The 27340-nt window shown below is 42.2% G+C and overlaps 1 protein-coding gene across 5 annotated transcripts in view; it reads left to right on the top strand.

The window, feature by feature from the left end:
* The window catches only part of PEAK1 (pseudopodium enriched atypical kinase 1), a 122601-nt gene that overhangs the window by 53624 nt on the left and 41637 nt on the right, over nt 1–27340 (top strand). For all 5 annotated transcript variants that reach the window (XR_010910293.1, XM_067471272.1, XM_060755723.2 and 2 more), the window contains one exon: nt 15406–18603. Coding sequence is in view for 4 of the 5 variants with exons in the window: in XM_067471272.1 (XP_067327373.1) it covers nt 15518–18603 (3086 nt within the window). In the remaining variant the exon portion in view is untranslated. The remainder of the gene's footprint in view (nt 1–15405; nt 18604–27340) is intronic.

The following is a 27340-nucleotide window of genomic DNA, read 5'->3' on the forward strand; positions in this document are numbered from 1 at the left end:
TATGCACGATGGGTACCCAGGATGACAGAACTGTGAGACGCTGGTTGTGGAAACAGAGTGTTGACTTCTTCTTCTCTGACGGCTTCAGAAAACTTGTTCATAGTTGGCAGAAATATATCCAAATGTCTGGTGATTGTGTGTGGGTCACATTATTGCTTGGCTATCGGAAGATCTGTGCACGATGGGTACCCAGGATGAGAGAACTGTGAGACTCTGGTTGCGGAAACAGAGTGTCAACTTCTTCTTCCGTGACGGCTTCAGAAAACTTGTTCATCGTTGGCAGAAATGTATCCAAATGTCTGGTGATTATATGTGGGTCACATTATTGCTTGGCTATCAGAAGATCTGTGCACGATGAGTACCCAGGATGAGAGAACTGTGAGACTCTGGTTGTGGAAACAGAGTGCTGACTTCTTTTGTTATGGCTTCAGAAAACTTGTTTATCGTTGGCAGAAATGTATCCAAATGTCTGGTGATTATGTGTGGGTCACATTATTGCTTGGCTATCGGGTCACATTATTGCTTGGCTATCGGAAGATCTGTGCACAATGCGTACCCAGGAGACTCTGGTTGCAGAGACAGAGTGTCGACTTCTTCTTCCGTGACAGCTTCAGAAAACTTGTTCATCGTTGGCAGAAATGTATCCAAATGTCTGTGATTATGTGTGGGTCCCATTATTGCTCGGCTATCGGAAGATCTGTGCACGATGGGTACCCAGGATGAGAGAACTGTGAGACGCTGGTTGTGGAAACAGAGTGTTGACTTCTTCCGTTACGGCTTCATAAAACTTGTTCATCGTTGGCAGAAATGTATCCAAATGTCTGGTGATTATGTGTGGGTCCCATTATTGCTCGGCTATCGGAAGATCTGTGCACGATGGGTACCCAGGATGAGAGAACTGTGAGACTCTGGTTGCGGAAACAGAGCGTCGACTTCTTCTTCCGTGACGGCTTCAGAAAACTTGTTCATCGTTGGCAGAAATGTATCCAATTGTCTGGTGATTTTGTGGGAAAGGGAATAGTGGTAGTTAAAGAGCACATTCTAAGGATTATGTCTGCATTTGATTTATTAAAATATTCCCATCCAAACCCGAGTAACGAAGGTGGAGGCCTTACTTTGCATTCGTAAATTTAACAGAATTTATCCCAAGTTTTATGTACGGTATATTGTAAATCTTCCTCTCTTCTCTGCAAATGTTTATAGCAAAGTGATTGAATACTTATAGGAAAGTGGGATAAAACTGAGTGTCTGAGCTTGAATTACATTGCTTTCGAATTTGAGACAAAATTTAAACTTCTTGAGTAAGGTGTATAAGGGTGCTTCTTCCCTGTATAGCAGCGTGTGTTTGAGTTTTTCCCCAGCAGATTAACAGATATAGTTTGCACAAAGATATGCTGTAAGTATTTTGAACAGATTGACATTTGCTCTCTTGAACTGGAACCAGATTCATTTATCCTTGTCTAACATAATGTGCTCAATCCAGTACTAGAATACCAGTAATTATCTTATACGTGTAACATTCATACTTGTCTCTTTCAATCCTTCAGACAAATTCTTCTTTTGCCGGGGTGGGGTGGGGGGCTTTTTCATATAATAAGGTACATTTCTATTGAGTTACTTTTCCAGGCTGTATGGCTGTGTTCCAGCAGCATTCTCTCCTGATGTTTTGCCCACATCAATGGTAGGCATCCTCAGAGGTTGTGAGGTATATTGGAAACTAAGCAAGGGAGGTTTATATATCTATGGCAGTGTTTCTCAACCTGGGAGTCGGGACCCCTGAGGTGGTCACGAGGAGGTGTCAGAGGGGTCACCAAAAACCATCAGAAAACACAGTGTTTTCTGTTGGTCATTGGGGTTCTGTGTGAGAAGTTTGTCCTAATTCTCTTGTTTGTTGGGTACAAAATGCTCCTTTATTGTAGGTGAACTATAATCCCAGCAACTACAACTCCCTAATGTCAAGGTCTATTTCCCCTAAACTCCACCAATGTTCATATTTGGGCATATTGAGTATTTATGTCAAGTTTGGTCCATATCCATCATTGTTTGAGTCCACAGTGCACTCTGGATGTAGGTGGACTACAACTCCAAACTCAAGGTCAATGCCCACCAAACCCCTCCAGTATTTTCTGTTGGTCATGGGAGTTCTGTATACCAAGTTTGGTTCAATTCCATCATTGGTGGAGTTCAGAATACTCTTTGATTTTAGGTGAACTATAAATCCCTGCAACTACAACTCCCAAATGACAATATCAATCACCCGCAACCCCACCAGTATTCAAATGTGGGTGTATTGGGTATTTGTGCCAAACTTGGTCCAGTGAATGAAAATACATCCTGCATATCAGATATTTACATTACGATTCAGAACAATGGTAAAATTACAGTTATGAAATAGCAACGAAAATAATGTTATGGTTGGGGGTCACCACAACATGTCGAACTGTATTAAGGGGTCACTGCATTAAGAAGGTTGAGAAACACTGATCTATGGAATAATGTCCATGGTGGGAAAAGGAACTCTTGTCTGTTGGAGACAAGTGTGAATGTTGCAGTTGCCCAGCTTGATTAGCACTGAATGGCCTTGCAGCTTCAACATCTGGCTGGTTGCAGCCTGGGGGAATCCTTTGTTTAGAGGTGTTAGCTAGTCCTGATTTATTCTTGTCTGGAATACCTCTATTTTTGAGCGTTGCTCTCTTGATTTACTGTCCTGGTTTTAGAGTTCTTTTAATACAGGTAGCCAGATTTTGTTCATTTTCATTGTTTCCTCTTTTCTGTTGAAATTGTCCACATGCTTGTGGATTTCTGTGGCTTCTCCGTGTAGTCTGACATTGTGGCTGTTGGAGTGATCCAATACATTACTATTATTTCATCATTATAAAACTGCACAAAAATATGATCCAATCTCTTTTAATTCAAATATAAATAGCACTGGTATGAATGTTTACAGTAAAAGTGAAAGATAGCAAGTATGCTATTAATAAATTGTCACAAGGAGTAGATGGTATATATAGTGTGGGAAACCTTTTTTCAAGATTGAGGACTACATTCCCTTGGGAAATTTCTCAATGCGGACATAGGGAAGTTTACAAGCCAAGGCCTAGCAGTAAGCGACTTCCGTTCTTAAATTCCTCACTACATCTTTTCTGACTTAAAAAAGGATCAAATTCACATCATTAAGATTTCTTTAAATGCCTGATTAGTGCATGAGAATATGCATATCTCATCACACAGGAGTTCATGTGAACAGTGGTTAGGTAGACCATGGGGAGTTTTATACATTGGATTGATGTTCTAGCTTTCTTATAAAATCGTGCTTGAAAGACCTGGAGATTGGGAAATAGCTTCCCCCGTACTTTGTGTAGATTGTAATATTTATTTATTCGTTCACGACATTTATATGCCGCCCTTCTCATCCCGAAGGGGACTCAGAGCAGCTTACAAGTAAAAAGGAAATACAATATATTATATTATTACCATAGCACAATATTAATGTTACATATTACATTGTACTATAACATTATATTGTAACATTATTAGTAATATTACATTTAATATAAAATAGAATAATAGAATCAAAGAGGGTCATCCAGTCCAACCCCTGCCAAGAAGCAGGAATATTGCATTCAAATCACTCCTGACAGATGGCCATCCAGCCTCTGTTTAAAAGCTTCCAAAGAAGGAACCTCCACCACACTCTGGGGCAGAGAGTTCCACTGCTGAACGACTCTCACAGTCAGGAAGTTCTTCCTCATGTTCAGATGGAATCTCCTTTCTTGTAGTTTGAAGCCATTGTTCCATTGCGTCCTAGTCTCCAGGGAAGCAGAAAACAAGCTTGCTCCCTCCTCCCTGTGGCTTCCTCTCACATATTTATACATGGCTATCATATCTCCTCTCAGCCTTCTCTTCTTCAGGCTAAACATGCCCAGCTCCTTAAGCTGCTCCTCATAGGGCTTGTTCTCCAGACCCTTGATCATTTTAGTCACCCTCCTCTGGACACAATCCAGCTTGTCAATATCTCTCTTGAATTGTGGTGCCCAGAATTGGACACAATATTCCAGGTGTGGTCTAACCAAAGCGGAATAGAGGGGTAGCATGACTTCCATAGATCTAGACACTATGCTCCTCTTGATGCAGGCCAAAATCCCATTGGCTTTTTTTTTGCCGCCACATCACATTGTTGGCTCATGTTTAACTTGTTGTCCACGAGGACTCCAAGATCTTTTTCATATCGTAATATCATATTATTATTAGTTATTGTTGTTGTTATTATTATTATTACTCAGAGCCACAATTCAACATAAAGGGAGAGGGGGCAATCCCTGCAAATCTCAATACCCCAAAATGTGCTCCATAAGGCTTCTGTGTCACATTGCCCAAGGCAGATATAAAATAAGTTATCGATAGCCACCATCTTGTGTGGCATTCAAAACAGATTTGTCAAATGCATGGAAGGGGCAGCTATCAGTGGCTACTCATCATATTGGATAATATTGCTGAACGGGTCTCTATATACTTGTGTCATCTGTTGTGAGCTTGCCTTGGATATCTGACTGACATATTGGAGTCTTAATCCTTTGGTTGAATGTAGTACACAGTAATTCTTAAGGAGATTCTTTGGCATTTACTGAGACCACAGTTAAAGACAAGGTAGTGTTCAAAGGTTGCATGTAATGGCAACATCCGCAGAGTGTAGTTCTAACAATGTTGACAGAATACAAAAATAGTCCCCATTTCTCATTCAGTGGTTGGACAATCTTGCTACCTTAGCCACACACATGTATTTTATAGATGCCAACTTCCAGAAAAAAATATTTTTGGAAAGTTGGTCAACTTAAAGTATTGCTTGTCCTTGTTCATAGCCTATTTACTTCCACAACTGTTCTGTATTTTGTATTATATTGTTTCTTTTGATTCTTGGACTCTTCTAGCTGGGATAACCAGCCTGGAACTTTGTATAGGGAAAGAAAACTAGAAAGTCAGGACTTGAAATAAAAACCAAAAAGAACCACTCTGAGTCCCTTCAGGGAGAGTGGTCTATAAATAAAGTATTATTATTATTATTATTATTATTATTATTATTATTATAGGTGTTAACCTATAAAGCCCTAAACGACTCCGGCCCAGTTTACCTGTCCGAACGTATTCTCCCCTATGAACCATCTAGGTTGTTAAAATTGTCTGGAGGGGCCCTGCTCTCGGACCCACCGGCCTCTCAGGTGTGTTGGTGGGGACGAGGGACAGGGCCTTCTCGGTGGTGGCCCCTCGACTCTGGAACTCTCTCCCACTGGAGATCAGAACTGCCCCCTCCATTCTGTCGTTCAGAAAATGGGTGAAAACCTGGCTATGGGGTTTGGTTTTCGACGAGTGAATCAATATTTCTGTGATCAGATAGATGACGATGAATGATGGACAACGAATTCACTATGACAACTGACCATTGTTGTTATGTGATTGCATTTTGCTGTTATAACGTTTTAATTGAATATGTTATATGATGTTTTTAATTATTGTTTTGTGATTTTAGTGTTGGAAACCGGCCCGAGTCCCCTGATAGATGGGAGAAGACCGGTATACAAAATTGCTAAATAAATAAATAAATAAATATTATATTAAATCTATCTATATCCAGACTGTGTGATTAATAGCTCTTTATGGCCTCATCACACTAGAAAAAAATCTACTTAAAATCTGATTTCCTCTGTCTGCAGAATTCTCGGGTTTGTAGTTTAGGAGGGAGCCTTTAACAGCCTCACCAAACTACAAAGCCCAGAAAGGAGGCAGAAACTGGATTTTAAGTGGATGTTTTTCTCTAGTGTGATAAAGTGGTATGGCAGTGTAATTATTATCATCTGTAACCCCCTGCTTTTTAAATATGTTTTGGGCTCTTGTATGGGCCAGCAGGGAGTCCCCGGCGGCACAGCGGGTTAAACCGCTGAGCTGTTGAACTTGCTGACCGAAAGGTTGGCAGTTTGAATCCGGGGAATGTGGTGAGGTCCTGCTGTTAGCCCCAGCTTCTGCCAACCTAGCAGTTCAAAAACATGCAAATGCGAGTAGATCAGTAGGTACCGCTCTGGCAGGAAGGTACGGCGTTCCATGCAGTCATGCTGGCCACATGATCTAGGAGGTGTTTGTGGACAACACCAGCTCTTCAGCATAGAAATGGAGATGAGCACCACCTCCAGAGTTGGATACAACTAGACTTAATGTCAAGGAGAAACCTTTACCTTACCTTATGGGGCAGCAGCGCCCCCGATATCACACCTGCCTCGAGCCTCACAAATCCTTTAGATTGCCCTGCAAAGCAGACCTGCTGGAGAGCAGCATTAAACACACGCTTCCCCTAGAATTAAGACTCACATTGTCTACCTTTAATACTTACTAACCATCCCCTGCCACGCGTTGCTGTGGCCCAGTCTGTGTGTATATGTGTTTTGTGTGTGTATATATGTGTGTGTATATATTTGTGCATATGTGTATATATGTGTGTTTGCGCATGCATAACTATCTATCTATCTATCTGTATAGTTTTGTGCATGCGTTCTAATGTATTTCTTAATTTTTGGCTTTTAATGTCTCTTTTGCTGTGTTTTTCAGTGTTTTTAATGAGTGATGGTCACTCATTGGCCTGATAGGTGTCTTGTCTCCAAATTTGGTGTCGATTCGTACAGTGGTTTTTGAGTTATGCTAATCCCACAAACGAACATTGCATTTTTATTTCTATAGGTTGATAAACAATGTGTACAAACATGGTTGAAATATTGCTATCAAAGATTTTCTGGACATATTTATGCAAGCATTTGCCCTCCATTAAAGCATGCTGAGAATTTCTAGGCACAACTATTTTTATCTGTTTCCCTGAATGTGAGCAATTAGTTAAATTCAACTAGTCTTTGTTTCAAGTGTAGAAAATAGATTTCCTAAAGCTTCCTCACATAAGATGCATTGTTGATAGTGCAGTATCATAATGAAAGGCATGGGGTATGAATGAGACATTAAGAGAATGTTCTGTTTCAATTTATGCACCTTTTTCTTATTTGCACATACCTTTGGTGTTTGCGTTTCTGGATTGCAAGTGGACCAATCTTAATTGATCAGTTCATAATGTTCTGTATGCTGTGATGAAACCGAGTGTGGCTCTTCTTCATGCCAGGCTTCCTGATGAAAGGCAATGCTTTTACAAGAGCCTCCTATGGCTGTGAATAATGATCAGCTAGTTCTACAGGGAGCTGTCATGCATGAAGCTTGGTGCCTGCAGAGAATTCTGGAGCATGCTGATACTGGTGAGCTCCTCCCAAGCAGGTGAAGATATGGAGACAGAAGCATTGGGTCTGCCCCGTTTGAAGAAAAACAAAACCGGGTTGTACTTTGTCACGAAGTACCTGCTGTTCGAAAGGCATATGATGGGCGGATGGTGTGGCACTGTCAAATGATTGCGGTGCGCACTTGTCTATATTGCTTCCTTAAATGAATCAAGTGTTCATTTAAAAGGACGCTTTGGTAGCAGAGAGCGTTGAAAACACATGTCTAATAGGTGCATTCATTTTAATAGGCTCATTCATTGAGCTGGCCTGATTAATTAGTGTATGCCACCATCTGGTACTTACTGAGACTATTCATTTTTAGAATGCTGAAATTGCAGGGAATGGGGCGCACCAATTAAGTCCCTTTTCACTGGATTATGTTGGTTTCAAGTCCTAGTGTAGGAGGTCTTCATTGTGATTCAGCCAGCATTCATCTGGAGGGAACCTGCCAGCCTGGCATTTAGAACAAAGAAGTAGTGCCTGAAATGCATACCGGAGAAATGACTGCCTGCGTTTCCTTATTAGACAGACTCTTAATAGCAAGCAACTGAAACATTAGGAAATCCTTGTAAACAGGTGGAAATTTCAAGCTGTGTCTGTGTCTACATGAGTTATAATGCAGATGCTGTTTTTCCTTGCACATGCCTTAGAATAATAGAGTTGTAATAAGAGACCACATGGGCCATCTAGTCCAACTCCCTGCCATACGGAAAAAGCACAATCAAAGTATCCCTGACAGATGGAATCATAGAATCCTAGAATCAAAGAGTTGGAAGAGACCTCCTGGGCCATCCAGTCCAACCCCCTGCCAAGAAGCAGGAATATTGCATTCAAATCACCCCTGACAGATGGCCACCCAGCCTCTGTTTAAAATCTTCCAAAAAAGGAGCCTCCATCACACTCCGGGGCAGAGAGTTCCACTGCTGAACGGCTCTCACAGTCAGGAAGTTCTTCCTCATGTTCAGATGAAATCTCCTCTCTTGTAGTTTGAAGCCATTGTTCCTTGTCCTAATCGTTTTGTGCTTTAGCCTTGCGGACCTTTTCCCTACAGGTGTTCGCTATTTGTTTGAATTCTTCTTTGTTGATTTCTCCCTTTTTCCACTTCTTCTACATGTCTCTTTTGTATTTTTGCACAGTTAGAAGTTCTTTGGACATCCATCCTGGCTTCTTTGCACTTGTCCTATTTTTTTCTCTTTGATAGCCCTTTTTCCACATGGCTATCATATCTCCTCTCAGCCTTCTCTTCTTCAGGCTAAACATGCATCCAGCATCTGTTTAAAAGTTTCCATCACACTCCGAGGCAGAGAATTCCACTGCTGAACAACTTTTCTTATGGTCAGGAAGTTGTCAGAAGCTTTCATGGCTGGAATCACTGGGTTATTGTAGGATTTTTTTGGGCTATATGGTCATGTTCTAGAGCAGGGGTCTTCAAACTAAGGCCTGGGGGCCGGATAGGGCCCTCCAAGGTCATTTACCTGGCCCTCACTCAAGGTCAACCTAAGTCTGAAACGACTTGAAAGCACCCAACAACAATCCTATCTCATCAGCTAAAAGCAGACCCACACTTCCCATTGAAATACTAATAAGTTTATATTTGTTAAAATTGTTCTTCATTTTAATTATTTATTGTTTTCAAGTTTTTTTGCACTACAAATAAGATATGTGCGGTGTGTATAGGAATTCATTCATGTTTTATTCAAATTATAATCCGGCCCTCCCAACAGTTTGAGGGACCATGACCTTTAAAATAATAAAATATGTACATTTTTCAAATTATAATCCGGCCCTCCAAAGTTTGAGGGACTGTGACCTGGCCCTCTGCTTAAAAAGTTTGAGGACCCCTGTTCTAGAGGCATTCTCTCCTGATGTTTCGCCTGCATCTATGGCAAGCATCCTCAGACCTCACAACCTCTGAGGATGCTTGCCATAGATGCAGGCGAAATGTCAGGAGAGAGTGCCTCTAGAACAGGGGTCCTCAAACTTTTTAAGCAGAGGGCCAGGTCACGGTCCGTCAAACTGTTGGAGGGCCGGATTATAATTTGAAGAAAAAAAGAATGAATTCCTATGCATACTGCACATATCTTATTTGTAGTGCAAAAAACACTTAAAACAATATAATAATTAAAATGAAGAACAATTTTAACAAATATAAACTTAGTATTTCAATGGGAAGTGTGGGCCTGCTTTTGGCCGATGAGATAAGATTATTGTTGTTGTTGTTGTTGTTGTTGTTGTGTGTTTTCAGACTTGGGTTGACCCTGAGCAAGGGCCGGGTAAATGACTTGGAGGCCCATATCTGGCCCTCGGGCATTAGTTTGAGGACCCCTGGCCTTAGTTTGAGGACCCCTGGCCTAGCCCATATTTGGCTAGTTTGTTTGCAAGAAGGGGACTTTGTCAAAGGCCTTACTGAAATCAAGATATACTACATCCAAACCATTCCCTGCATCTACCAAGCTTGTAACTCTATTAAAAAAAGAGAGGTTAGATTAGTCTGGCATGACGTGTTTTGAGAAATCATGTTGACTTTTAGTAATCAGTGCTTTCAGACTTAGGTTGACCCTGAGCAAGGGCCGGGTAAATGACTTGGAGGGCCATATCTGGCCCTCGGGCCTTAGTTTGAGGACCCCTGGCCTAGCCCATATTTGGCTTGTTTGTTTGCAAGAAGGGGACTTTGTCGAAGGCCTTTCTGAAATCAAGATATACTACATCCAAAGCATTCCCTGCATCTACCAAGCTTGTAACTCTCTATATATACAAAAAGAGTAGATTAGTCTGGCATGACATGTTTTGAGAAATCCATGTTGATTTTTAGTAATCACCGTTCCTTTCTAAGTCACTGCAGACTGTCTCCTTAATAATCTGCTCCAAAATCTTTATTGGTATCGATGTCAGGCTGACTGAACAGTAATTGTTTGGGTCCTCTTTTTTCCTGACTTGAAGATAGGGACAACATTTGCCCTCCTCCAGTCTTTTGGGACTTCTCTTAATATTTTTATTACTTAAAAATATAAATATAGTTTGCTTTTCCCACAAGGTTAGCGATGGCATTGCCCCCCTTTGCCACAAAATTCTGCATTTTCCTCAAAGGAAATTAGTTCTAAAAACTACACAGATAGTTCTGCAAGATCTCTTAATCAGATGACATGATATTTCAGTTAGAAGACAGAATAACCAGCCTGTTCTTCTATCATGCCCTAATACAATGCACGATGTGTACAAAAGATAGCATTCAGGCTCATAAATGAGCGCATTTTCTAATTAAAGAGGATTCCTGAAAAGACAGCGTTTGCCTGTGTTTCCCCATTTGCTTGGTTCTTCTTTTGCTGTGTGCATTGTTATGACTGTAGCTAATTTTACCATTTTGACAGCAGGAAACAGAAACTGTTCAAAAGAGGCTTGTCAACTGTCAAGTGATTTGTTTTGCTCTTTTAGACTATTTAATTTATTTGTGTCTTGCTTGGTTTTTACGGATAGATTTTATTATGCATATAAAACTAAATGGCTACAAAATATTCTTGTCCTCACAAGTAGTTCACCTCCAAGCTGAAACTGTTCTGGCTTTCCCTCCATCGCTTGTGATTTCATTGCTTTTGACCTGCCACTTTCTACATCCGTGCATTGTGGACACCAATTAATTCAGCCAGTTTGACTTTAGTGAAAATTGTCTTCACAAGTTTTTACAGCTATTGCCTGGCTTGAAGTACATTAGGAATTATTTTTTTATTTTTTTTATTTACGTCACTTTTATCCCGACCGCATCTGCCCGAAGGCAACTCAAGGCAGCATACAAATCAGCACAATTAGATGCCTTATAAAAATACATATATCTGTTAAAAGCAACAAAAAAATCACATTACAATGCATTTAAAAACTGTAAAAGCAATAACAATAAAAATTATAAAAACTATGTCTTCTTGTTCAAATCCTCAACCGTTCCATTGTCTCAGCCGTTCCTAGTTCATATTCCAATTTGAGTTTATCTGGTTGTGTTGAACTTCCAAACGCTTGCTCAAAGAGCCAGGTTTTCACTCTTTTTCGAAACGTCAGGAGGGAGAGGGCCGATCTAATATCCCTAATTTCCTGTGCTGGTCAATGACCGAAATAAATGATTTGATTTGATGTGAATATCCCACAGCCGAGGGGCCACCACAAAGAAGGCCCTGTCTTGTGCCCACCAGACGTGCCTGTGAAGCAGGCGGGATTGAGAGCAGGGCCTCCTCAAACGATCTCAACTTCCTGGAAAGTTCATAGGGAGATATGTGTTCGGATAGATAAGCTGGGATTTTTAAGAAATTGGGATTTTGCCATATTCAGAGGGGTTGCCAAAGGCCATCAGAAAACACAGTGTTTTCTGTTGGTCATGGGGTTCTGTGTGGGAAGTTTGGCCCAATTCTCTCAGTGGTGGAGTTCAGAATTCTCTTTGAATGTCGGTAAACTATAAATCCCAGTAACTACAACTCCCAAATGTCAAGGTCTATTTCCCCCAAACTCCACCAGAGTTCACATTTGGGCATATTGAGTATCCGTGCCAAGTCTGGTTCAGATCCATCATTATTTGAGTCCACAGCATTCTCTGGATGTAGGTGAACTACAACTCCAAAACTCAAGGTCAGTGCCCACCAAACCCTTCCAGTATTTTCTGTTGAACATGGGAGTTCTGTCTGCCAAGTTTGGTTCAATTCCATCGTTGGTGGAGTTTGGAATGCTCTTTGATTGTAGGTTAACTATAAATCCCAGCAGCTACAACTCCCAAATGACAAAATCAGTTCCCCCACCCCCCACCCCACAAGTACTCAAATTTGTGCATATTGGGTATTTGTGCCAAATTTGGTCCAGTGAATGAAAATACTTCCTGCATATCAGATATTTGCAATATTTATTTATTTATTTCGAATATTTGTACCTCGCCCTTCTCAATCCCTGGAGGGGGGGGGGGGGGACTCAGAGCAGCTTCCAGCCAGCATGATTTGATGCCTACATGAGTATATAACAAAACAAAGCAATAAAAACAACGTCATTAGCGTCTCCTTATTCTCAAGCATTGTCCAGTTCCATTGTCAAATCGTTCAATTTCCTATATTAGCTACTCTGTATTTGTAAACACTTGCTCGAACAGCCATGTTTTAACTTGCCTACGAAACGTTAAGAGGGAGGGAGCAGATCTAATCTCCCTAGGGAGGGTGTTCCATAGCCGAGGGGTCACCACTGAGAAGGCCCTGTTTCTCGTCCCCGCCAAATGTACTTGTGACAAAGGCAGGACCGAGAGCAGGGCCTCCCCAGATGATCTTAGAGTCTTCGATGGTTCGTAAGGGGAGACACGTTCAGACAAGTAAGTTGGGCCAGAACCATGTAGGGCTTTGTAGGCCAAAGCCAGCACTTTGAATTGGGCCTGGTAGCAAACCGGCAGCCAGTGGAGCTGGCGCAACAAGGGGTTTGTATGCTCCCTGAGCGCTGCTCCTGTTAGCAATCTGGCTGCTGTTTGTTGGACTAGTTGAAGCTTCCGGACCATCTTCAAAGTCAACCCTACATAGAGAGCGTTGCAGTAGTCTATACAGGATATGGTGGACATGCGAGATAGCCACTGCTTTTTGGAAACAAATCCACGAGATATATCATCTGCAGATTCTTAGCAAAGAAAACATTTTGATTCAGATGCAAATTAATATTTTGCAAGGATTAAATATGTAAAAGGAAGTGGATAGCGAGGTTGATATTTCACTCACTCTCTTCACTCTTATCTTAAATATTTCAGGAAATTGTTTAAGTACTACAGCTCTTGAAACAGAATATAGGCAATTGCGGCCTACTGAACCACCGTATTTTGTAATATATGAAGTCATGTTATGCAATCCTTTCGCTCTTAGAACAGCAGAAGGGAACATTCACATTCCCAAGCCCATATAAATAATGTCTTAGCACTGTGTTGGAGAGAATATTGTGAAATGCTGCGCTATGAAAACAGCGAGATAGGCTTTTGTAAGCGTAATCGAAATTCTTTCCATTATGCGGTAGCTCCATCTGGTGTTTGATAGGAATATCTGTCTGTCTTTGGTAATAAGCAGTATCACTTGTCATAAAGCAATTTCGCATTCATGCAGATTGACAGATAGACACCTACGTTCATTACCTAAACTTTACTACATACTGCCGTGTGATGGGGGCCAACTATCACTGTAACATGGAAGGAAAGTATTGCTGTATTTTATAAAACCCAATTTAGTAATGTAGTTGTCAATCAGCAGTGAATATGTATGTATTCCATAATAGCTCTGCAAGGAGCAGTCACTAAATCACCTTCAGCAAAGTCTTTTGACTGAATATATTTCTCTGTACAGTGCGCTCCTCAGCTCCAATGTATATTCATTCAGTCTAATTAGAAGCAAACAGGCATCTAATTTGGGATTGCTTCTGGAAGTGTTCGTACTGATATTCTTTTCCTGCTTTTTTAGTTATTTGCTAAACAGATTGCAGTTAATTTTGAAATATTGACTATTGACTAAGGCAGCGTATTGTGTGCATAACAATCCGAAGCAGAATTGCGTGGATGTTTCCACATTTGAGCCACATTTTGATGAGCAGCTTCCCATTCAGTTCTGCAGCTGATCCAAATTTAAAATGAGATGGAGCAGTGCTTTGGTTGAAAATAATTCCCTTGCACAAGCGCTTGTCATACGGAACAGCAATCTTATTTTCGTATTTGAAGTACATCACTGCCTCTTGCAAGAAGTCCTGCCTGAATGTTCAGATTCCTCATAAAGGAAAAAGTAGTTAAACTGGTCAGTTAGAATGGCTGAAATATTTTGCTTTGCTTAATGCATTTTTATTTATTTTCTTCTGCAGGGTCAAAATTATATATAGACTGTATATTTAGAGTTCTAGCTTCATGGTTTATCCTCACAGCACAATCTTCTGGGGTATATAACAGTATTTATTTATTTATCATGTCAGGAGCGAACCAAATATTTGTATTGCATTAAAAACAAGCAAACAACCAAAACACAAAGTTTGCAGACTTTGAAGTTGATTAAATGTCCTTTGACCAGTAGCTGGCCACTTGGAGTGCCTCTGGTGTTGCTGCAAGAAGGTCCTCCATTGTGCATGTGGCAGGGCTCAGGTTGCATTGCAGTAGGTGGTCTGTAGTTTGCTCTTCTCCGCACTCACATGTCGTGGATTCCACTTTGTGTCCCCATTTCTTAAAGTTGGCTCTGCATCTCGTGGTGCCAGAGCACAGTCTGTTCAGTGCCTTCCAAGTTACCCAGTTTTCTGTGTGCCCAGGAGGGAGTCTCTCATTTGGTACCATTCATTGATTGAGGCTCTGGGTTTGAGGCTGCCACTTTTGGACTCTCGCTTGCTGAGGTGTTACAGCGAGTTTCTCTGTAGATCACAGTGAAAGGTAGCAATAAGTTGAAAGGGTCTAAATAAATTATTCAAGGTGCAGGTTATCACCTATAAAGCCCTAAATGGTTTGAGACCCGCCTACCTTCGTGACCGTATCTCCCTCCATGAACCAACTTGGGCCCTCCATTCTTCTGGGAGGCCCTTCTTTCACCCCTGCCAGTTTCACAAGCTCACCTGGTAAGTACAAGGGAGAGAGCTTTTTCCTCTGTGGCCCCCTGACTCTGGAACTCACTACCTGGAGAAATTAGGAAAGCCCCTACCTTAGAAACTTTTCAAAAGAACCTTAAAACCTGGCTCTTCCGCTCCGCAAATAATCTTTTTCTTTCTCATCTCACCTGAGTTTTAATTAGTTTTTAATCAGTCTCTCTTTTAACCAATGTAGCCCGCCCATTGTCATTGTGATTGTGCCTATTGTAATTTTATATTGCTATGTTTTCACATGTTCTATGTAATTATGTTGTTATTGTTTATTGTTTGCGTTTTCGGTTTTATTTTATTGTAATTTGTTGTTTGGGCTTGGCCTCATGTAAGCCACTCCGAGTCCCCATTGGGGAGATGGTGGTGGGGTATAAATAATGATGATGATGATGATGATGATGATGATGATGATGATGATGAACTAGCTCTTTTAGTAGAATAGAGAAGCATGTATAATCCCTTCTCAGCGATAGTTGGTTTCATGTCATTCTTTTCTTTTCTTTTTTAGAATGAACAAGGTTTCATTATGCGGAGAAGTTAATCAAGAAGAGTGATAAGAAATGAATGCTCTTACCATGCACTGAACAGCTTGTGAGAATCCGGTGCTTAGGCCTGGGAAAATGTCTGCTTGCAATGCCTTCACTGAACATGTCTGGAAACCAGGAGAATGTAAAAACTGCTTCAAGCCAAAAAACATGCACCAGTTGCCTCCAGCCCCTGAAAAACCTCCAGCTTCAAATACGAATCTAAAAACCAATGCAACCCACAACAACAACCAGCGTTCAAGGAACACAGGGAATTTCCGACCTCCTGTGGCAAAGAAGCCCACGATAGCTGTGAAACCCACCATGATGACAGTAGATGGACAGGTCATATGTGGTGAAGCCAGCTCACCAGATCCTTGTGAGAACAAGCCAGTTCCTGGGGGATGGAATCAAAACAGAGCGGTTGCAAACAAGAAAACCCTGAACAATAATAACAACGAGGAAGACATTGAAGGTTACAGCCACGCACATCGGCCTTTTGGGAATAGCGACGAGGTGGGTAAATCTCCAAGCAACAATAATGGACTGACGGATGTGCTGAAAGAAATTGCAGGTTTGGAGACCTCGTCTCCTCTCGCAGGAAATGAACTTAATTCCAGGGAAGCTTTCTTGGGAAGAATCAACAACTGTTACAAGCGCTCATTAGAAAGAAAGCTGCCTCCAAGTTGTATGATGGGTGGAATGAAGGATGCACAAAACAAGCACGTGGTCCTGAGCGGAAGCACGGATGTCATAAGTAACGAAGGGGGTCGTTTCTGTTACCCAGAATTCTCCAGTGGGGATGAAAGCGAGGATGACCTCTTTTTTGGCAGCGTCCACGAAGACCACGAGAGCTGGGACGAAAGTGACGAAGAGCTGCTAGCAATGGAGATTCGTATGAGGGGGCAGCCACGTTTTGCAAACTTTAGGGCTAATACGCTCTCCCCGGTCCGGTTTTGTGTGGACAAAAAATGGAATACAGTGCCTTTAAGGAACAAGTCTCTCCAGAGATTTTGTGCAGTGGATTATGATGACAGTTATGATGAAATTTTGAATGGTTATGGAGACGAACCCATGATCCTTTATGGGCAAGAAAGCATGCAGAGTATGGTCTCGTCTGATTCCATGTCTCCGGACTCTTCTCTCACGGAAGAGTCTTGCTCAGGGACAGCCAGTAGTTCTTCCCAAAGGCTCTGTAATGGTGCATTGTCTCCTAGCACTCCTAAAGAAGAAGGATATAAAGGGTTTGGTGACGATCAGCAACAAAAAGCTGCATCGAAAAGCCCTCAGAATGTTACCAAAACTTTGGAGACTCACAAGGCTGTGCTTGCCCTTCGGCTGGAAGAGAAGGATGGCAAGATGGCTGTTCAGAGTGATAAGCCAGACTGCAGAAGTCCCTCAGGTTTGCCAGCTCAAGCAACAAATCCTAATGTGGTCCATTCAGAAGAACAAGCCAAACCTTATCGAGTAGTCAATATGGAACAGCCCATTTGTAAGCCATACACTGTAGTGGATGTATCCGCAGCCATGACTCATGAATGTAAAGAAAACCAAGCAAAAAGCGTAGATTCAAACAGTGCTCCGTCTAGTTCGTCTGACACTCCAAGTGCAAATGCTGCACCTAATTCTGTACCCACAGGTCAAATTAATCCCAATCTTAAAAAATCGAGTGCAGTCAGGTACCAGGAGGTTTGGACTTCCAGTACAAGTCCACGACAAAAGATCCCCAAAGTGGAGCTGATTGCCAACGCTCCGGGACCTTCTGTACCCGTACGGAAAAACATACATAAATCTGCCCCAACTTCTCCGACTTCAACAAACCTTTCTACGAAAACAATCCCTGTGAAATCTCCCAACTTGTCAGAAATCAAATTCAATAGTTACAACAATGCCGGCATGCCACCATTCCCAATTATTATTCACGATGAGCCAACTTATGCCAGGAGCTCCAAGAATGCCATCAAAGTTCCCATTGTCATCAACCCGAATGCATACGACAATTTAGCTATTTATAAAAGTTTTCTGGGAACGAGCGGAGAGCTGTCTGTTAAAGATAAAACCACAAGTGTCATCAGCCACACGTATGAAGAAATAGAAGCCAAAAGCACTGCTAGTAAATCTGAACTTTTCCATACTAAAGGTTCAGTGAATAGCACTGAGAGAAAGCTGGGTTCTGTGGCTCAAAAGGTTCAGGAATTTAACAGCTGTCTTGGTAAAGGTCAGGCGTCACCCAAAAACCCTGATCCCAGCTCCCCAACAAACGTACAAAGGGCTCTTCAGGACACTGGAGCCAGAACGGACAATTCACAGGAGGTCTCCAATGGCGGTCGAGAAAACGCTTGCACGGTGCTCTCCCAGATTGTTGCTTCCATTCAGCCTCCGCAGTCTCCCCCAGAAGCATCTCAGAGTGCGCCCAAGTCTTGCAGTGCCGAAGAACTCTATTCTTTACCCCCTGATGCAGACGCAGGGAAAGGTGCCCCACCAGTGAGGCCCAAATCTCTCTTTACACTACAATCCAGTGCTGATGCTGAAGCCGTACAATCCATGGAAGTGATGTCCAAGGAAATCCCATTAAAGTCACCGGTCGCTCAGTCCCCAATGCTGGTGTCACCCTCCCACAGTTCCTCCAGCCCCAAAAGTGAGCAGGCTCCCCCCTTCCCTCCGCCCCGTTCCACATCCTCGCCTTATCACGCCAGCAAAGTGTTGCAACGCCATTTCAGCAATTGGACCAAACCCTTGAGCCCTGTCCGGTCAACAGAGGCGGAGTCTGTTTTGCACTCCGAAAGTCGGCGGGCTGTTGATGCCAAACCCAAGCGCTGGATCTCATTTAAGAGCTTCTTTCGCCGCAGAAAGACCGACGATGAGGAAGACCGCGAGAGGGAGAAGGGGAAACTGGTGGGTCTGGACGGGACAGTGATTCACATGCTCCCGCCGCCTCCGGTTCAGCGTCACAATTGGTTCAGCGAGTCCAAAACGGATGCCAGCGAGAAACCCTCGATTGTTTTTATGTTCAAATGCGAACAAGCAAAGATGGAGGCCAGATCCAATCAACAGAAGGCCGAGTTGGAAAGAGCCGATTCTGCGACAACAGAGAGAGAAGACGGAGAACAGTCTCCTGAGGTGTCCGAAGAAAATCTGAGCAGCTGTTCTTCACCACCACAAGTTCCAAGGGAAATTCTAAGGTAAAATAATATTTATTTTTATTTATTTCTCAATCCCGGGGGGGGGGGGGGGGCTCAGGGTGGCTTCAAGATGGCACATATTCAATGCCTACAATCTATATAAATAAAAATGTAATGTTCATTTGTGGGATTAACAGAACTCAAAAACCACTGGGGGAATTAACACCGAATTTGGGCACAAGACACCTAACAACCCAATGTATGTCCTTCACTCATAAAACATTGAAAAACACAGAGCTCCAAAAAGCTAAATGACGAAAAGCTAAATGACAATACAGAAAAAAGGGAAGAAAGAGGGAGGGAAGAGGACGAAAAAAGAAAAAGAAAGAAAGAGGGAGGGAATAAAAGAAGGAAAGGGAGAAGGAAGCATGGAAGCAAAGAGAGAAGGAAGGAAGGAAGGAAGGAAGGAAGGAAGGAAGGAAGGAAGGAGATAGAGAAGGAAGAAAGGAGAGAAAGAGGGAGGGAAAGAAAAAGGGGGAAGGAAGGAAAGTTAGAGAAGGAAGGAGAGAAGGAAAGAAAAAAGGGATAGAAGGAAGTAAAGAAGGAGTGAAGGAAGGGGAGAAGATGTAGAGAAAGAGGGAGATAGGAAAGAGAGGAGGAAAAGAGAGACAGCAGAAGAGAAACAACAACAAGGTGGCATTATTTACAGTAACGTTTCCATAAACACAAAGTTCTTTCTACTTCCTTCTTTGCTTCCACGCTGGGCTTCTCTCTCATGCAAATAAAAAGCTTTGCTCTCACAGAGCCTCTTCTCACAATAAACTTAGAGAGGAGCTTTACATAGTAGTCTTTTACACACAAGGCTTTCAACCTGAGGTTTTTCTCACCCAAGCCTTCTCACACCAGGCCTCTCGCACACTGAGGCATTCTCATGCTGAGGCAAACTAACACTGAGGCCTACTAAGCTACAGGCCCACCTACTTATATTGAACTGCAGCTTTTGCTGAGACATTGCATCCGTTTAACCCTTTCAGTGCTTGACTCACATTCGTGTAATTGAAAATACCGAGTTCATTTTTAATACTGTATATACTCGAGTATAAGCCTACTTTTTAACTCCCTTTTTAGGCTGAAAAAGCTCCCCTCGGCTTATACCTGAGTCAAGGTTATTTATTATTTTACTCTGTTATTAGTATTATTATTAGTATATTAGTTATATTCCATGTATTATTTTACTCTTTTTATTTTTATTACATTTATAGTATTTTACCCTATTATTATTATTACTAAATTTATTATTTTACACTATTTATGATTATTATTACATTTATTATTTTACTTTATTATGGCATTTATTATTTTACTCTGTTATTACATTTATTATTGCATATACGGTATTTCTGACAACATGTTCATGAATACTAAACATCCCCAGATTTGCTTCTCTAAGCAAGGAACATGGCAGTAACATAAGTCATAGTGTGTATTCTTGAGGGAAAAATATATAAGACAGTGTCTTACTTTGGGGGAAACACAATACTGGAAATTGTGCTTAATGCAAATAAAGCAAGAATGGAAAACTAATGGAAACATTGGCATTATAAAATGGGGTAATGTTCCTGCCCAATGGATTCATGTTATCTCTTTCAGTGATTACTATACTTAGCTTTCTTTGAATATTTGCATTCATTGCTCCTTAAAGGGGGGGAGAAGATAAAACTTCTAGGAAATGTAAAGGATGCTCTTCTAAGAAATATGCAATTCTATCATAGTTTAAGTATGTGGCAGTCTTACAAGCTTTTCTCTTTCCAGCTGTATGTATGTGCATTTATGCATGTATGTGTGTATGTATACATATAAATATATATTTTAAAGGACAATAAACTTCTGTTGGCCATCTAACAAGACAAACTTGTGATACAAATTGTACGAGCATAGACACTGAGAACTGGGAAGCCCTGACCCTTGAGCGCTCCAGCTGGTGGTCAGCTGTGACCAGCAGTGCTGCAGAATTTGAAGAGGCACGAATGGAGGGTGAAAGAGAGAAGCATGCCAAGAGGAAGGCACGTGAAGCCAACCCCGACTGAGACCGCCTTCCACCTGGAAACCAAGGCCCTCATGGCGGGAGAAGATGCAGATCAAGAATAGGGCTCCACAGTCATCTACAGACCCACCAGAATACTGATCCTGGAAGACTATCCTACTCGGCCAACGAGGGATCGCCTAAGTAAGTAAGTATGAGGGTGGAATGAACAGTAATGCCTCCACCTTCATAACTCCTCAACAGATGGCTGTACTGGTATGTGGCAGGTACTATATATGTAATATATTACATACAATATATTATATTATTAGCATAGTACAATATCAGCATTAAACATTGCTATATTGCACCATACCACTGTATTGTAATATTATTAGTAATATTATATGTAATATAAATATATAATTATAATATATTATTATATTGCATTACATTATAATATTATATATATTATATGTATATACATAATCTTATATTATATTATATTATTAGAATAGCACAGGAGACAGGGTGGAACTGTCCCCTGGCCCCCCTCTCTTCACTCTGGCCCAGAGCGACAGTTGGTGCTGTGGGGAGGGGTCTCCAGCCGATGGAAAATAATAATAATAATAATAATAATAATAATAATAATGTATTGTCGAAGGCTTTCATGGCCGGAATCACTGGGTTGTTGTAGGTTTTCCAGGCTATATGGCCATGTTCTAGAGCAGGGGTCCACAAACTTTTTACACAGAGGGCCAGGTCATTGTCCCTCACACTGTTGGAGGGCCAGATCATAATTTGAAAAAAATAATGAATGAATTCCTATGCACAGTGCATGTATCTTATTTGTAGTTGCAAAAACACTTTAGAACAATACAATAATTAAAATGAAAAACAATTTTAACAAATATAAACTTATTAGTGTTTAATTGGGAAGTGTGGGCGTGCTTTTGGCTGATGAGATAGGATTGTTGTTGTTGTGTGCTTTCAAGTCGTTTCAGACTTAGGTTGACCCTGAGTGAGGTTGACCCTTGGAGGGCCGCATTTGGCCCCCGGGCTGTGGTTGGCAAACTGCGGTGTTCACCAACCACAGTAATTTGTTACCATATGTATTGTCGAAGGCTTTCATGGCCGGAATCACTGGGTTGTTGTAGGGTTTTTTGGGCTATATGGCCATGGTCTAGAGGCATTTTCTCCTGATGTTTCACCTGCATCTATGGCAAGCATCCTCAGAGGTAGTGAGGTCTGTTGGAAGTAGGAAAATGGGTTTATATATCTGTGGAAAGACCAGGATGGGACAAAGGACTTTTGTCTGCTGGAGCTACGTGTGAATGTTTCAACTTACCACCTTGATTAGCATTTAATGGCTTGGAAGTGCCTGGGGGAATCTTTCTTTGAGAGGTGATTTGAAGTCCTTTGTCCCACCCTAGTCATTCCACAGATATATAAACCCATTTTCCTACTTCCAACAGACCTCACTACCTCTGAGGATGCTTGCCATAGATGCAGGCGAAACGTCAGGAGAAAATGCCTCTAGAACATGGCCATATAGCCCGGAAAACCTACAACAACCCAATAATAATAATAATAATAATAATAATAATAATAATCTTTATTTGTACCATCTCTTCAAGGGACTCGGTGCGGCTTACATGAGGCCAAGCCCATAATACATCAATAAACAAAACATCAAATAAAACAGTCAATACAGTACAATTAATATAAATCACACAAACAAAAATAAGCAGTAAACAATCAACAGGAGACAAGATGGAACTGTCCTCTGGCCTCCCCTCTCTTATTATGATTATGTGGAAAAGTGAATAGTGGTAGTTAAAGAGCACATTCTAAGGATTATTTCTGCGTTTGATTTAATAAAATATTCCCATCCAAACCCAAGTAACGAAGGCGGAGGCATTACTTTTCATTCAACCCTTGAAGAATACTGGAGAAACTGAAAACATTTCCTCTAAAGCCTGTAAAGAACTTAAAACCACGGAGATAGCAATCAATGGACATGACATTTGTTTGAGAATGCCAGACAGTCACCAGGATATCAAACCGACGACCTAGAAATAGGATTATGAAATGTCAGCTAGACCAGGGCCCTGAAGGCATATCAACGAGAGAAACTAAGATTGTGTTTGTTTGTTACCCAACATCGGTTTAGGAAATGTGGTGGCAGGTGATAACCGTGAACTAGAGCAATCCAAAAATGATGTTTTTGACATCTCTGGAAAAGGACCCTTTCGAATTGCAGAATGTGTCAGATTAAGGGCCCAACATCGGTGTCTTAACAACTTTGGCTCTAACTCATAAGCCTCTCTATTTTATCTCTCAAACAGTGTTGTATCTCTCTTTTGTATTGGAGTATAGACACACACACACATACCCCGCCACACTTGCAATTCCCTTTATTTGGGCTTCCTGACCTAGAGTCTGGTATCTTCAAACATTCTCTTTGTGCACAAGACCTCAGCATCCTTCTGCCACAATAAAGGGTCTCCTCATTGATGAGGAGTGAAAGGGAAGTATCTGGTGAGAGAGACAATTCACCGCCTGAAGAAGGAAGGTGTTTTTTCTCTCCGCCGTGCCCTAGAGCGACTGTTATTTCAATTTTATGCACATTTACTTGGAACTATTAAGTTCAACTGGGTTTATTCCCAAATTGTGATTTTAGCCTTAGGGTACTCTCCTGTTCTTGCTGATTTGGGAATAAATGTCATTGGAATTAGTGGCACTTTCTCATTTAAATGCATAGGTTTGACCTACAAGTAGTTCTGTGAGAAGTGGGTTGGGGGTGGGGGGGGGGGGGTAAGAGGAACAACTAAGCAAATTGGCTGTATTCTTATTTATTTATTTATCATGTCAGTGCAACCAGTCGATTATATTACATTTCTAACAGAATAAAGCAAAAAGAACAGACAAAATACAGAATTGTGAGTTTGGTAGTTGATTAAATATCCTTTGACCAGTATCTGGCCACTTGGAGTGCCTCTGGTGTTGCCGCAAGAAGGTCCTCCATTGTGCATGTAGCAGGGCACAGGTTGCATTGCAGCAGGTGGTCTGTGGTTTGCTCCTTTCCACACTCGCATGTCGAGGATTCCACTTTGTAGCCCCATTTCTGAAGGTTGGCTCTGTATCTCGTGGTGCCAGAGTGCAGTCTGTTCAGCGCCTTCCAAGTTGCCCAGTTTTCTATGTGCCCAGGAGGGAGTCTCTCATTTGGTATCAGCCATTGGTTGAGGTGCTGGGTTTGAGCCTGCCACTTTTGGACTCTCGTTTGCTGAGGTGTTCCGGCGAGTGTCTCTGTAGATCTTAGAAAACTATTTCTAGATTTAAGTCGTTGACGTGCTGGCTGATACCCAAACAGGGGATGAGCTGGAGATGTCTCTGCCTTGGTCCTTTCACTATTGGCTGCAACTTCCCGGCGGATGTCAGGTGGTGCAATACCGGCTAAGCAGTGCAATTTCTCCAGTGGTGTAGGGTGCAGACACCCCGTGATAATGCGGCATGTCTCATTAAGAGCCACACTGTTTTAGTGTGGTGAGATGTGTTCCACACTGGGCATGCATACTCAGCAGCAGAGTAGCACAGCGCAAGGGCAGATGTCTTCACTGTGTCTGGTTGTGATCCCCAGGTTGTGCCAGTCAGCTTTCGTATGATATTTCGTATGATATTGCTTCAAAAAGCTTCTGTTCTACCATCTGTACTAACATCTCAAATTGACTGTAATATATTGTCAGAAGCTTTCATGGCTGGAATCACTGGGTGGTTGTGAGTTTTCCGGGCTGCCTGGCCATGTTCCAGAAGCATTCTCTCCTGACGTTTCACCCACATCTATAGCAGAAATCCTCAGAGGTTGAGGGGTCTGTTGAAAACCAGGCAAGAGGGGTTTATATATGTCCAGGGTGGGAGGAAGAACTCTTGTTTGGGTTGTTGTGAGTTTTCCAGGCTGCCTGGCCATGTTCCAGAAGCATTATCTCCTGACGTTTCACCCACATCTATAGCAGACATCCTGAGAGGTTGCATGGTATATGGTAGACTCCTGCAAAAGTCTACCATGCAGCTGTGGACAAGTCTACATAGGGACCACCAAACGCAGCAATGCCCAAACACGAATCAAGGAACATGAAAGGACTGCAGACTACTTCAGCCAGAGAAGTCAGCCATAGCAGAGCACCTGAAGAACCAACCTGGACACCGCATATTATTTGAGAACACGGAAATGGTGGACCACTCTCACAACCACCATGTCAGGCTACACAGAGAAGCCATTGAAATACACAAGCATGTTGACAATCCCAACAGAAAGGAGGAAACCATGAAAATGAACAAAATCTGGCTCCCAGTATTTAAAAACTCTAAAATTACAACAGCAAAACAACAGAGAGGAAACAATCTGGGACTTCTAATCACCTCTCAACAAAAGATTGCCCCAGGCACTAACAAGCCACACCAAACAACTGCCAGGCCATCAAATGCTAATCAAGGTGGTCAGTTGAAACATTCACAGCTAGCTCCAGCAGACAAGAGTTCTTTGTCCCACCCTGGTCATTCCACAGATATATAAACCCATTTTCCTAGTTTCCAACAGACCTCACTACCTCTGAGGATGCTTGCCATAGATGCAGGCGAAACGTCAGGAGAGAATGCCTCTAGAACATGGCCATAGAGCCCGAAAAAACCTACAACAACCCAATGATTCTGGCCATGAAAACCATCAACAATACCTGGATATTTTCTTTGGTTTGTTGGAAGATGGAAAAATCAGACTAGGGGAAATACCCACTTTAATATGGCATGCTAAGCAATAAGTCAGAGTTGAGATTACTGGTTTAGCAAGCTTTTTCGCTTATGTCATCCAAGGATAGCTCTTAAGTCTCCCTTCCTTTGTGATTTCTGGAGTCAGCAGTTTCATAGAATCATAGAATCAAAGAGTTGGAAGAGACCTCATGGGCCATCCAGTCCAACCCCCTGCCAAGAAGCAGGAATTGCATTCAAATCACCCCTGACAAATGGCCATCCAGCCTCTGCTTAAAAGCTTCCAAAGAAGGAGCCTCCACCACACTCCGGGGCAGAGAGTTCCACTGCTGAACGGCTCTCACAGTCAGGACGGCTCTCACAGTTTCTAACAATACTTGGATCCAACTTCTCTGCCTGTCTTTTCACTGCCATTCCTACCAAAGAAAGGCGTGGGGGTAGCACCCCAGTATCGGCAATATTTGTCACAAAGGTCTCTTTCACATGTCATGGCTGGGTAATTCGCTCACTTCCTTGAAATGCCGCAAAAGGCTGGATCTCCAACCAAAACCTCATTTGCTTTGACGTGGAGGGCAGTTCAATGAGAGCAGTCAGTGCAGTGATCCCTTGAAGGAAAGACACAGCAAAGCCATCTCCCTTTCAGGTACACTGTGCTCAGGGAAAGGGTCACATTTCTTCCCAATTCCCAACAAAGGATTCCCCCAGGTATTGGTGCGACCTATAGAGATTTGAGGGGAACAAAATTTGGTTTATACCCTCCTTCCACCTGCCAAACCCTATTCTCCTTTCCCCACTCGTGCTGTTCCTTATTGAGAGCCTCTTCTTTACTGCTATTTTTAGAGTAGGTGATATTTAACGGTTTTCCTGCTTGAAAGGCTCTCCAGGCTGCATTTCTACCTTATCTGTCTTCTGTCTGTTGTGATTCAGAAAGCCAAAGTTCGCAAGCATCAAGAATACTCTTCTGTTTCACGTATCTCTTATTTTCTCAAGGATATATATATATATATAGAGAGAGAGAGAGAGAGAGAGAGAGAGAGAAAGATGCGAGAGTTATCCGGAAAGTCAGATTACAAGGCATATAGATCTCACAGGGGTATCAGTACTATGTAGCGAGAAGCCAGCGGAAAAGAATGAGCAGTGCCAGTCATCAGAAGCTCATCAACTGTCATTGTGGTGTAGGTTAGAGATGAGCGTCCTCATTCCGTTTCTCTCCAAGTGTGAAGTTTACGCTGTAATACGCTACTTACATGCTAAGGGCATGTATGCCACTGCGATTCATTGCGAAATCATTTTAGAGGACATAATGTCAAGACAGCACGTAACTAAATGGGTATGGAATATATTGCAACACCATGAAGACACTTCGCAGAGCCATCCAAAACAAACATTGAGGGATACTGATGGTGGGAATCTTTCTCCCTCATGTCAATGAGCATCCACACACCGCTCATGCCACACAAGAGTGGTTGACTTCATTGGGTTGGGATGTTTTCAGCCACCCCTCTCACAGTCCCCATCTCCCACCCAGTCATTACTGCTCAAGCAGGGAGTTTTGAGATGGTTGAACAGAAGCTCTCCGAAGCTTTAGATGCTCTTACTGCCCATTACAGGGAAAACCAGCTGATCCCTAATCCATCTAAAACACAGATGTGTGCTTTTCATCTCAAGAACAGACAAGCATCCCGAGCTCTGAGGATGACCTGGGAAGGAATCCCACTGGAGCATTGCAGCACACCCAAATCCCTGGGAGTCACTCTGGACCGTGCTCTTTACCTACAAGAAGCACTGCCTGAACATCAAGCAAAAAGTGGGTGCTAGAAATAATATCATACAAAAGCTGACTGGCACAACCTGTGGACCACAACCAGACACAGTGAAGACATCTGCCCTTGCACTATGCTACTCTGCTGCTGAGTACGCATGCCCAGTGTGGAACACATTTCACCACACTAAAACAGTGGAAGTGGCTCTTAATGAGACATGCCGCATTATTACGGGGTGTCTGCGCCC

Source organism: Anolis sagrei, chromosome 9 (assembly GCF_037176765.1).
Source record: "Anolis sagrei isolate rAnoSag1 chromosome 9, rAnoSag1.mat, whole genome shotgun sequence".
Taxonomy (NCBI): Eukaryota; Metazoa; Chordata; class Lepidosauria; order Squamata; family Dactyloidae; genus Anolis; species Anolis sagrei.